Source organism: Pseudonaja textilis, chromosome 6 (genome assembly GCF_049901715.1).
Source record: "Pseudonaja textilis isolate UNSWEBS1 chromosome 6, rPseTex1.2, whole genome shotgun sequence".
Lineage (NCBI taxonomy): Eukaryota > Metazoa > Chordata > Lepidosauria > Squamata > Elapidae > Pseudonaja > Pseudonaja textilis.
The window spans coordinates 10,734,218-10,746,342 of NC_141995.1; the positions used below are offsets into that span (position 1 = coordinate 10,734,218).

Below are 12,125 nucleotides of genomic sequence, written 5' to 3' on the forward strand. Positions count from 1 at the left end.
TAATTTCAGATGTAAATGATGTAAAGATTGGGAAAAATATGAACAGGACACTTTCCAACCAGGGAAAGATTATCAACTCATTGGTGCATGTTGACTTGGCAACAGGGTAATTCTGTATGGCATCCAGAAGGCAAGAGTTCAGTTACTCATCACACCCTTTTAATTTGTTCACAAATTAAAAATATTGCCTAATGTGCTAATCTTGCTTTGTTTAAAGCTTGGTTAGAAGGTTCTCTTTTTTTGGTAGCTCAAGCACAGTTGAGCAATTCTTATTCATGTGTTTAGTCTGCAGTTTAATATATTATGCAAAGGTAGAAAATGATTAAATTCAGTAACTGGGCTAAGTGTATTGAATGAACATAGCTATATTCAACTAAGCTATTTGCTACTAGGCAAGCAACTGAATGGTTTAAAATTGCTTCCTCATATTACCAGTCCTTCAAACAAGGAGCATTTAATGCACATTTTTCATACAATGTGATGAATACACATACGTAAAAGCAGTAGTCTGGCCTATATTTGTTTCAAGGACTCAAATAATGTTCCTTTCTTTGCAAAACTACTATAGAGATGGGTTTCCCCCCATGCAATTTATATTCATGCTGGGTTTTTTTATTGGCAACACCCAGGGGTGGGATTCAATTTTTTTAACAACCGGTGCTGTGGGCGTGGCTTAGGTGGTGGACATGGCTTGGTGGTCATGTGACTGGCTGGGCATAGCCAACTCAGTATCACTCACATCGAGGCATGCATCTCCTCGCCTGGCGTCTCATGACTGTGGGGATACTGCAACAGCCATAAGTGTGAAAAATGGTCATAAGTCACTTTTTTCAGTAACTTTGAATGGTCACTTCACACAAGCAAAGTACCAGCAAAGGAGGGGGGAAAAAAACTCCAGAGAAGTTTCTGAGACAGGAAGTCTAGTCCTGCCAAGAATGTACTAACGGTTAATGAAGAGGCAGTTTCTGTAAGCAACACCAGAATGTTTCCTTCCTACCTTTCTTATAGGATTAGGCCAGTACTTTCTTCTAACAACTGGTTCTCCGAACTGCTTAGAATGTTAACAACCAGTTCTAGCGAATAGGTGCAAACCTGTAGAATCCCACCCCTGGCAACACCTTTCAAGTAGTAATAGCAATACATTTAATTAACACATGCTTATAACTAGGGGCGAAATAAGTAAATCAAAACAGGCAAATCAAAATTATATATAAACTAATATAAAAATAAAACAATATAACAACCAAGGTAAGAAATCCCCAATACAATACAACAATCAATATTAAAAAAAAATAATACCACCATATATTTAGTAAAATATATTTAGCATATGAGAGACAGAGAAGGAGAAAAAGTAAGGAAATGAAAATGAGAGTAGAGTTTTCCAGTTTTAAAGAGTGCTATGAAAAGAAGTGGTTTTCATTTTAAATTTCTGGAAATAGACTAAATGAAAAAAGCCCTAAAATATGGAATGGCCATTTTAAAATGAAAAAAAAAAACATGACTGCATTATCAATGCAAGTATTCAAAAGCACAAATGGAAATTAAGTTTTTCAAATAATGGAATATTCCATAGGTACAGCCAGAAGGCAGCCTCCATATTTTAAATGATGACTGAAAGATCCAACCAATATAGGGATGGATAAAAACAAAAAATAATGAGATTTGGTGAAAAAATCATGACCAGTTTGATTCACCAACATTACTTTCACTGGTTTCTTATTAACCTAACGGTCAACATAAGACTGAACCTCAGACCTAACTTCACCTGTATCCCAACATACATTGGTTACTTGGAAAAATGAAAAGTGTTTTCTATGTAATTTCCATGCTTGATTTCCAAGCAAGGTGCAGGACACATCATCTCATAATCAGATTTTCCCTAATTCCTTTCACACCAGTCTTCAGTCCTTGCATATTAACTAACAATTAATTAAAGCTATTACTCAACTTTAGGAAGGATGCATTCACTGACCGACAGCCATTTCTGTCTCATCTTAGCATCCTTGTTAAGAAATTGCTACCCGGGCTTAACTTTTAATTCAGTAACAGTGAGTAATGCTGAAATGCCTCAATTTTGCAGCTATGAACTTCCTATTATGGGTTTACCTATCGTGTTTCCATGCCTCTCTTGTGACCAAATGTGATTCTTGGCTTGGAAACTCTAAAGCAGAATTACTGAAGCTAGGGAAAAACCCATTCTGCACTTCCCATGTATGTGGCGTTGAATTTTTATTTATTTTTTAACTGGACAGCACTTTGACATTTTATGGAACTATGCTCTCCTATTAGGGTCAATAAAGGATATTTTAATGTTGTTTTATTATACATCACCTGGAGTCACAAAGTCAGCAGAGTTAGAAAAGAAAGAAGTCTAAGAATATGGAGAGGTCATATCTAGATCTCAAACCTTCATTGTAACCTCACTCACATTGCCTGGGCCTTCTGTTTGGCTGAGGCTGTGATGGCATCAACTTATCGCTTGTGACTTCAGTGGCATTTCTAGGGATCTCTGCCGTCTGCTTTTGTTCAAGGTGAGCCATCCCGAGGCAGTCTGGAAAGCTGGCGCACCAACTGCACTGCTTCTTGTCTCAGTGTGCAAGAATGGAATTAAACCTGAGGAGAAAGGGGGTTGCACCTGTATCTTTCTTCCATCCAAACAAAAAAAAGGGGGCTATATGGGGCTATGGGTTGGGCAGCCACAAGACGGATGCTGCAAATTGGAAAGTAGATAAATACAACACAATGCAACTGATAGGGCTGTGAAGAGCTTTATTGCTCAGCGTTGGGTGAAGTGCCAGATCATAACTCTCGATTGGTTTTGTTCAAGCCGGCAGAAACAGCTCGATGTCCCACGTTTTTAGAAGATAGGGTGCCGACATCTGGAAGTGTTTTTCCATAATGGGTTTGGCTTTCTGGAACGACCTCCCATGGAAGGTCTAGTTGACCCCAATGTCCACTTCCAAAAACACCTGGAAAAGGAGTTTTTTGAGATGGTATTTGGGGAATTAGAAGTATTGCACTTTTATCTTGTACTACAACATACTAAGACATATGGTCTTCAGTTGTAAGCTGCCCAAAGTCTATTTAAGATTGCCGACGGATAAAATTTTGATTAATAAGCCAAGCAAAGTGCAATTTTAGCTCCCTAATCCTTAGGCCTCACAAGTGGGAGAGGCAAGGGAGATTTTGATCGAGCATTTTAAGTTAATTCTGTGGAGACTGGCCAAACAATTTATACAGCGTTGTGGATTGAGGGATTTTTTGGGAATGGGGCAATTTTCTAAAGGAGACCAATACAATAAAATAAACAAATAACCAAGGCAACACAGCAGCTGCTGGAAAAAAAATACTCTCCTAATTCAACATTGTTCTCCCTAGCTTGTCAGGAATGGGTCTGAATAGGACTTGTCTTCACACAGGCCTAGGTTTTAAATCGAGTAGATCAAATAAAATGGCGGGCTAAATTACTTTGACCCTCATTCCTTATATACAAAAAATTAAGTCTCCTTTAAATAACGGTCAGCTCCTGTTGACTTTATGAACATGTCCGTATTGCCTTTTTAGCCACAATACAGAAGTCTTTTTCCAGACTTTCCTTCTATAACTGTAACTCTAATTCCTTTCCTTTGACTATTTTATCATTCAATTTATACATAAAATTGAATTATACATATATACCTACGTGTGTGCGTGTGTAAAATTCAGTTTTGTGTATAAATTGAATGGAACACACACACACACACACACACACACACACACACGTAAACAAACATTAAAAGCAATTATACAAGAAAACCTAGCAACGGCAATGTGCCTCATGCAGTTCTCTCTCTAAGGGGGAAATTATTTAATATGGCTCACATCCCAGCACTCTGTCATCTCTAGGGATTAATTTATTTATCCCATTGTAAGACAGAGTCACCTTCATAATTCATTTGCGCACATATATGTTGCTTTAACTACATCAGGAAGAATTGCAAGCTTCTTTTCCAGTAGCACTAGAAATAGGGGCCTCTTTTAACATTCACCACTGCAATGCTGCAATCTTGATACTAATTAATAGCAGCTACGAGAAATTTTTTTTTAAAAATCTATGTTTCGATTCTCATCCAGGGCCATGGATCAACAATATGTTGTTTTAAGGCACACATTTTTAACTTCATTCTTAGCCTCCGTACTGGCATTAGCAAATGGCTCCTGTCAGGACATCATGGGAATGTAGCAACCAGCCATTGTACCACAATTAGAGGAATTAAGATGGATGGCGGAGCTCACTTTGCAACACCAAGACAGAGATCAAGGTTTCAGCTTAATTCTGCTCTGTCAAATTTGTCTAACGCCGAAATGTTTATTAGATTTTTTTTTATCCCGCCACCTTCATTGCTTTATAAAGTTAACTCAAGGTAGCAAACATTATAGTCCCTCCTCCAATTTCCCTCCACAACAACCCTGTGAGGTGGGATGGGCTAAGAGGACGTGACCGGCCGAAAGTCACCCAGCTAGTTTTCATGCCTTAAGGCAGGACTCAAACTCACAGTCTCCTGCTGATTGGCCCACAGTCTCCCATTCGGGTCCATGCCTAAGGCAGGACTAGAACTCACTGTCGCCTGGTGATTGTCCCAAAGTCACCCAGCTGGCTTTCAGGTCTAAGATAGGACTAGAACTTACCATCTCCTGGTTGTTAGGCTAGCACTTTAATCCCTACATCAAATATCATTAGGTCATGCAGATTTGTCCCTTTAATGCCTGAAAAACAATATTTATAGAACATATCAGAACAGGCCAGAGGAGAAAAGGTGTTGGATTTGGTTCAAGTTCCAACAACTCGCTGAAAGAGAGTCAGCCACTCCTCCGTCTCAGCTCAATGCACCTCATTTAAGCAATTGTTACGAGGATAAAATCAGAGAAAGAACTCCATTCGCCTTGAGAAAATAAGAGCATAGATTTGCAATAATCCACTCCGTTAAAAAAGTTATAATTAATCCCATGCTGCGGGGTTGCATTTCACCCTCATATCTTATTTTTTTAAAAAGTCTCGTTCAAATAAAGCTCGGTTCCTGGGGACTTTATAAACATGTCTTCTTAGCCACAGTACAGAAGTCTTTCTCCAGACCTAAACCTTTGTATTTGTAACTCCAAGGAGTTCCTTGATGGACTCCCATGTAAGTACTAACAAGAAGGATGTGCAATGCTTTGGAAAATATCTTTGAAGGACACAGTGCATCTACCTGCACTTCTTGAATGTAGACATGCTGTTTCTAGGACTGCAAGATTTACCCTCTACAACTTTTTGGAATCTAAGAGAAAGCACTCCGGAGATCAGGCCCTGCTTAATTTTGGAGTTCAGAAAAAGGCTAGGCCAAGATGCCGAGATCATTTCTTGTGTGCTTTGGCCAAATGGAACACAAGGAAGATGCCATGATAGGCTAAGTATAGGATTCAAATATGTTGCTGGTGATAGGAGGCCATAGTCTCTGATGTGGCAATGGCACTTGTTTGAAAGTCGTGCCATCATGCCAGGTTAAATATTTTTTTAAGCAACATCTATGTTCTTCAACAATGATTTGTACCCCTGTTTACATGATGCTCATTGGACTCTTACATGGCTTCTAAACTAGATCATAGGTAGTCACCTGAATACAGAACCATAGTGAGGAGTATTTAAGCCACTGGATTCACCCCACATCTCAGTATAGGAATCCAAATTAAAGTAATTCCATATTCTGCTTGAATGTGTCTAATGAAGGGAAATCCATCACATTTGTAGAAACTGGTTCCACAGTGGAACTATTCTTATTGAAAGAAAATTTCCTTTTCACCTTCAACTGAAACCTGTCTTCTAAAATTAGTTCTTCTGGAACTAAAAGAATAGGTCTTGGCCTTCTTCTGGGTGACATCTTTTCAGATAATCAAAGAATACTATCATCTCTGCTCTTAGCCCTTTCTTTTCAAAATTAATCATCCTTAGGTTCTATAAGCTCTCTTTACAGATTTAGCTTCTAGTTCCTTAATGATACCTTTTGTCTTTTCTAAAATCCTGAATCCTTCTTAAAATGTGATATCCAGAACTGGACATGATTCAGCAGATGAAGGCACACTAATCCAGAATAAAGTAGTGCAATTAATTCCTATAATTTCTAAATTATACTGTACTTCCATTCATGCAGCTGAAAATCTTTATTTTTGCAGCTACTTCACACTGCTGACTCATGCAGTTTATAATTAACTATTGTAGGAATAACTTTTTTTTACAAGTACCACCAACTCAGAATATTTCTTTCTCCATTTTATATTTACACATTTGCTTTCTTTTGTTTTAAGAAAGAAATGAAGTCTTAAAATGCGTTCTGGTGTTTTCAGCTCATTTATCAAGATTTTGCTAGGATTTTATTTTTAAAATATTAGCTATCCTACTGGATTTGTGTCAACTGCAATTTTGATAAGCATTCCTTCTGCTCCCTTTTTCCAAGTTGTCAATAAAACTGAAGAAAGGGGCATAACCACGCAATGCATGCCATTTGCATTTTAAATATGGGATTTTCTTTCTTTTTAATTTGACAACTTGCATAGGTTCCAACAAGAATAAGATTTAATCTTTTCCTCTTCAGCCTTTCCCTTCTGAAATTTCTCTCCGTTATTGTAAAACAAAAATCACTGTGAAGGTATTAGCCATACTAGGTTGACTGCAATTCACAAATAATGCCAAAGCTTTTAATTCTTTTAATTAATTCTTCAACATCTCATCCAGCAAGATGATAAAGAAAAGATCCGAAGAATACAAATGCCCAAGCAATGACATTGTTTGAAACAGAACATGGAAAAATGTTATGGATGTGCAAATGAGGTACCCTACAGCACTAACAATGTGTCATACTATCCTTAGGGTCCTGTCTAAAAATTCACTTTAAGGAAGAAAGAAACAAGCAGATCTGTTGCAAAAATATTAAAATCCATGTGTTAAAATCAAATCTATTTCCAATCATAACAGAAGTACAGAAGAATCATAGTAGGTCGGAAAACAAGCTAACCTACTTTTCATCTTAATGTAACTGGAGATAGTATTTAAATTTTGCACAGCATTCATTTTAAGGCTATTATTAGTTTAATAACAATAGGGTTATATAATTTAGCCAGTTTGGTGTAGTGGTTAAGGCATCAAACTAGAAACCGGGAGACTGTGAGTTCTGGTCCCACCTTAGGCACAAAGCCCTTGGACCAGTCACCCGCTCTCAGCCCCAGAAAGTAAGCAATGGCAAACCACACTTCCAAAAAACTTTGCCAAGACAACTGCAGGACTAGTCCAGGCAATCACCAGGTGTCAATAATAAGTCGAAGGCATTGAAAATAAAATGTGTGCAATAAAACATCCCAGACTTAACACTTGTCAATAAGAAAGACCAAAAAAATACCTGAAGACAGCAAAAGAGAAGAGAAAGAACTGGAGAAGATAACAAAGTACAAAGGCCTGCAAAAATGTGGCAAAAGAAAGCAAAGATAGTACTACTAATAATAGGCATTTGGGGTGCAACTCCCAAACAACTGGACCACCTCTTGAATATCTTCAGCATTGACAATTACAAAAGGCAATTTTCTTGGAATGAGTAACTTTTACATTGGAACTTTTATCCTCCAAGGATATCTTTAACACCACTATCAAATAACAAACATTGGCCTATCCCAGGTCTTTGGAAAGGACTCTGTAGAAAGTCAGCACCTCCCAGGAGAATGAAATATTTAGGGAAATATTAAAAAGGCAGAATATTATATTTCCCTAAATGAGAAATGGAGAAACATGTTTTTTAGAGGCAGAAACCAGCCTCCACCTTTCCTTAATAGCCCACGACAGATGTCAGCACTTAAAAGATAAAGAGCTTATTGAAAGATGAGTATCTAGATAGCTCTATTCATAAACGAACACTCTCACCCAAGAGCCAAAACAGGATGAAAGCCATAAAGCTACAATAGGAACTGCCCAACACCCTTTCAGAACACGACCCTTCATTGCACCATCCCAGAGCAGTCCAAACTTCACTTGTTGCTTCAAATAAGCAACAAACCAAAGGTTGGCAAATTAGCTCAGACAAACACCTTATGTAGAGGCCAACTATGACCCCTATATAACCCCTACATGGCCCCATAAGCATCTGACAACAGCCAATAAAATACATGTCCTTGCACAGGAACTGGAAGTTCAAGTGCAAAGCCCAAAGAGGGTATAAAACCTCCCACTCTTAACTCCATTTTGTCAGCTGCCTAGAATCACAAACCCATGTGTCTGCTTCATCAATTAACCATATTTCCAATCAGCTTCCATGTTTCCAGTGTTTTTCTCCCAGCTTGGAACTGAACCAGATGGATATTTCTTCCCGCAACTCGTTATAACTCAGTGCTGCTATAACTTTGAACAATTAATAAACAAACTGTTGTAAGTTGAGGACTACCTGTATACATGCTCTGCAGAACTGGAGGCAAGAGGTTTACTTCAAGTCAAATGAAGTATCAAAGAAGAAAAGCGAGTATAGGCTGATTATGTAAAGGATAGCCAAGACAAGCACTGATTCAAGTTAAAAACTGGAACTTGGTCTACAGCGAATGAAAAGTAAATATCAAAATAATGTAATAAAAGCACAAACAGAATGTTGGCAAGGAAAACATCACATGGTCAATTTCTACAAAACATCGAGGGGAAAGTGGATAAAGATAAAATCTTGCTTACAGCTGGAACATTAAAAACAGAAACAGATAGCTTGATTTTGGCTGCATAAGAACAAGCTATCCGAACGAATGCAATCAAGTCCAGAACTGAAAAATCATCAAATAATTCAAAATACAGATTGTGCAAAGAAGAAGAACTTAATGACGTACTTAACTTATGCATGAAGATTGCACAAGCAGATTCATTGGAAAAGCTGTAAAAATTGTCATGTGCCATTAATGAAAAATTGGTGGGAACATATGGTTAAATAAAATACAAGCTGAATAGTCAAGACCTTGTTGATGACAAAAACTTTGTCAAGGACCTTGGAGTACTCATCTCAAATGATCTAAGTGCTAGAGCCCACTGTAACTACATAGCCAAAAAGGCATTAAGAGTTGTTAACCTAATCCTGCGTAGCTTTTTCTCTGAGCTTTTCACTCTACTAACTAGAGCATATAAAACATTTGCTAGACCAATACTTGAATACAGATCATCAGTCTGGAACCCGCATTACATATCTGATATTAATACAATTGAGAAAGTCCAGAAATATTTAACGAGAAGAATCCTCCACTCCTCTACTCGTAGCAGAATACCTTATGCCACCAGATTTGAAATTTTAGACCTAGACAACCTAGAATACACCGCCTTCGGTTTGATCTCAGTATAGTATATAAAATTATATATTGCAATGTCCTACCTATCAATTAATACTTCAGCTTCAACCAAAACAATACAAGAGCACAAAATATCGGTAGATACAAACTAAAGATAAACCGTACCAAACTTGATTGCAGGAAATACGACTTCAGCAACAGAGTAGTCAATGTCTGGAATACTCTACCGGACTCTGTGGTTTCTTCCTCAAACCCACAAATCTTCAACATTAGACTGTCTACTATTGACCTCACCCTTTTCCTAAGAGGTCTGTAGGGGGCGTGCATAAGCACACCAAAACGTGTCTACCGTCCCTGTCCTATTGTTTCTTTTTTTTCTTATTCGTATCCATTTCATGTATTTATAAGCATGTTTATACTTATACCTGTTATCTAATAATTGTTTGACAAAATAAATAAATAAATAAACATAAAAAAATGAGAAGGTCAAAATACTGTAGGATTATAATCCAGATATAACTGAGGTAGAAAAGAAGAAAGTATGGACTGATGTGGTAATACCAGGAAATAGTAGAACAGAAAACAAAGAATTGGAGAAGATCATAAAGTATCAAGATCTGAAAACCAAAATTGAACAATTATTGCATAAGTCGGCTGTGATGGTCCCAGGGGTTATCAGCAGGGGTGGGGCTGCTACGGGTTCGCCTCAGTTCGGGCGAACCCGTAGCTAGTTTTATGGCTGGTTCGGTGAACCGGCACATCCCACCTCTGGTTGGCCCCACCCACCCCTCCTCCCAGGAGTCCCCACGTGGCCCATTTTGATGCCAGGTAAGTGCAGGGTCCATGCGGAGGCTCGGGCAAGGCAAAAAACAGGCCTCCCAGAAGCTCCAGAGCCCAGGCGAGGCCGTTTTTGTCCTCTCGGAGGCTTGAAGAAAACCTCTGGAGCTCAGGGAGGGTGAAAACAGCCCCCCTGCAGGAGGCCAACTAGGCCACGCCCACCATGGTAATGCTCACCCAGCAACTGGGCAGAGAACCAGTTAGCAATAGCACTTAGACTTATATACCACGTTATACTGCTTCACAGGTCTCTCTAAGCAGTTTATAGAGTCAGCGTATTGCCCCCAACAATTTTGGGTTCTCATTTTACCCACCTCAGAAGGATGGACGGCCGAGTCAACCTTGAGCCTGGTGAGATTCGATCTGCCAAATTGCAGGCAGCTGGCTGTCAGCAGAAGTAGCTTGCAGTACTACAATCTAACCACTACGCCACTGAGGCTCGGGGGATTTTTTTGCTGATATTTTTGAAGCCCACCCCTGATTATCAGCACACTGAGTGCCACATCCAAAAATCTCGGATGGCACTTAGACAATCTGGGCATTGTCAACATTTCCCTCTGTCAATTGCAAAAGCCCACACTGCTCACATCAGCACATATACTCTGCTGATACATTACAACATCCTGGGTTTTTGGGAAGATGATGAAGGCCAAAACAACTAAAGAATTGGCAGCTGTGATTTCTCATGTACTCTCCTCCAATTCAAGATGTTCCTATGTTTGCACTAAAGCCAGCATGCTGGCTAGGAAATTCTGGAAGTCCACACACAACTTTTAAGTTGCCAAGATTGAGTAACACTACTAGGATTTGACAATCCAGCTTGGAATTCCAAATTAAGGAAATTGTAGTAGAAGGCAGGGAAGAATAAACACTACAAAATAAAATATCTGAGTCAGAGTTCTCCGCAAGTGGTAAGTGTAGAATGGCAAATCATTTATTAATTTGGGATTAATTCCAGTAAAGAAGTAATTCAAGGCTTGTCACATTGATCAATTGAAATCATACTTCTTCCCATTTCTCACACAACATCTCTCTGAGTTCTCACATCAAGCCAATCCATTCTATTTGACAGACTCACTTCCAACTTATAAAACCGCACTCAGTTTTTAGCGTTTTTTTAAAAAAACAAAAAACAAAAGTGGGGGGGGGAACCACAGAAAAAGAAACAAGTTCCAGGAACACTTTATAGCTCAGCCTTAAAAGTCCCTAGATATTATGCCAAAAAAGCAAACGCACGCAATGTTTCGAGCCTTGAACTCTGCCAATCTCACACAATCGCAGACATTTGAGAGCTCTGGTTTCTCCCTCGGTAATTTATTCTGATTGCACAATATGCTTCTTTGAAATTATCTGGAGGGTTGTAAAAAGCAAAATTAGACAGAGACATTGATCCAGTTCAGATGACAAAATAAAGTAGCCCGCAGATTAGCTCAGCACACTGCCTAAATATAGAGTATGGTTAAGGACCATCTTAACTCCTTATCTGTAATAACAGATTGCTTGATGATTATCTTATGTCAATCACACAGAGCAGCATGTTATCCAAACCCACATTAGTGGTTAATTTATGATTAAGCAGCCATTATTCCTCCAGGAACACAAAACAAGGGACAAGATTTGTGGCAAAACTGCTTTTCTGCTTCTCACTCTTATTATTCTATTGCAACTGCTGTACTATCACACATTGACTTTGTTGTGAAAATACAAAGATAAAACAACCAGCATTCCCGTCTCACATGCAAAGGCTCTGGCTATAATCACCCCATGGTAGATTTTAGAAGTATTTTTGAGAAACAAACTTCACAATAACTGTACTGATTAAAAGGACATAGTCAAATTACATTCTGAGCCAGTTTGGAATGTAATTTGGAGCAAATTCATCATGCAATCACTTTAACCATGGCCTAATAGGTTATGCAAATACAATGGTTGAGGCTTCTAGAGAAGACTAATGCAGTAGAATCTATCAA

At 38.6% G+C, this 12,125-nt stretch overlaps 1 protein-coding gene across 2 annotated transcripts in view; it reads right to left on the minus strand.

Moving 5' to 3' along the window:
* TMEM150C (transmembrane protein 150C) overlaps positions 1 to 12,125 on the minus strand; it is a 35,683-nt gene that overhangs the window by 18,239 nt on the left and 5,319 nt on the right. Inside the window, exon 3 of one of the 2 annotated variants that reach the window (XM_087935798.1) lies at positions 2,432 to 2,616. The exons of the other annotated variant lie outside the window; for it this stretch is intronic. Within the exon in view, the coding sequence (XP_087791924.1) occupies positions 2,432 to 2,543 (112 nt within the window). The 5' untranslated portion in view covers positions 2,544 to 2,616. The remainder of the gene's footprint in view (positions 1 to 2,431; positions 2,617 to 12,125) is intronic. 2 annotated transcript variants of the gene reach the window in all.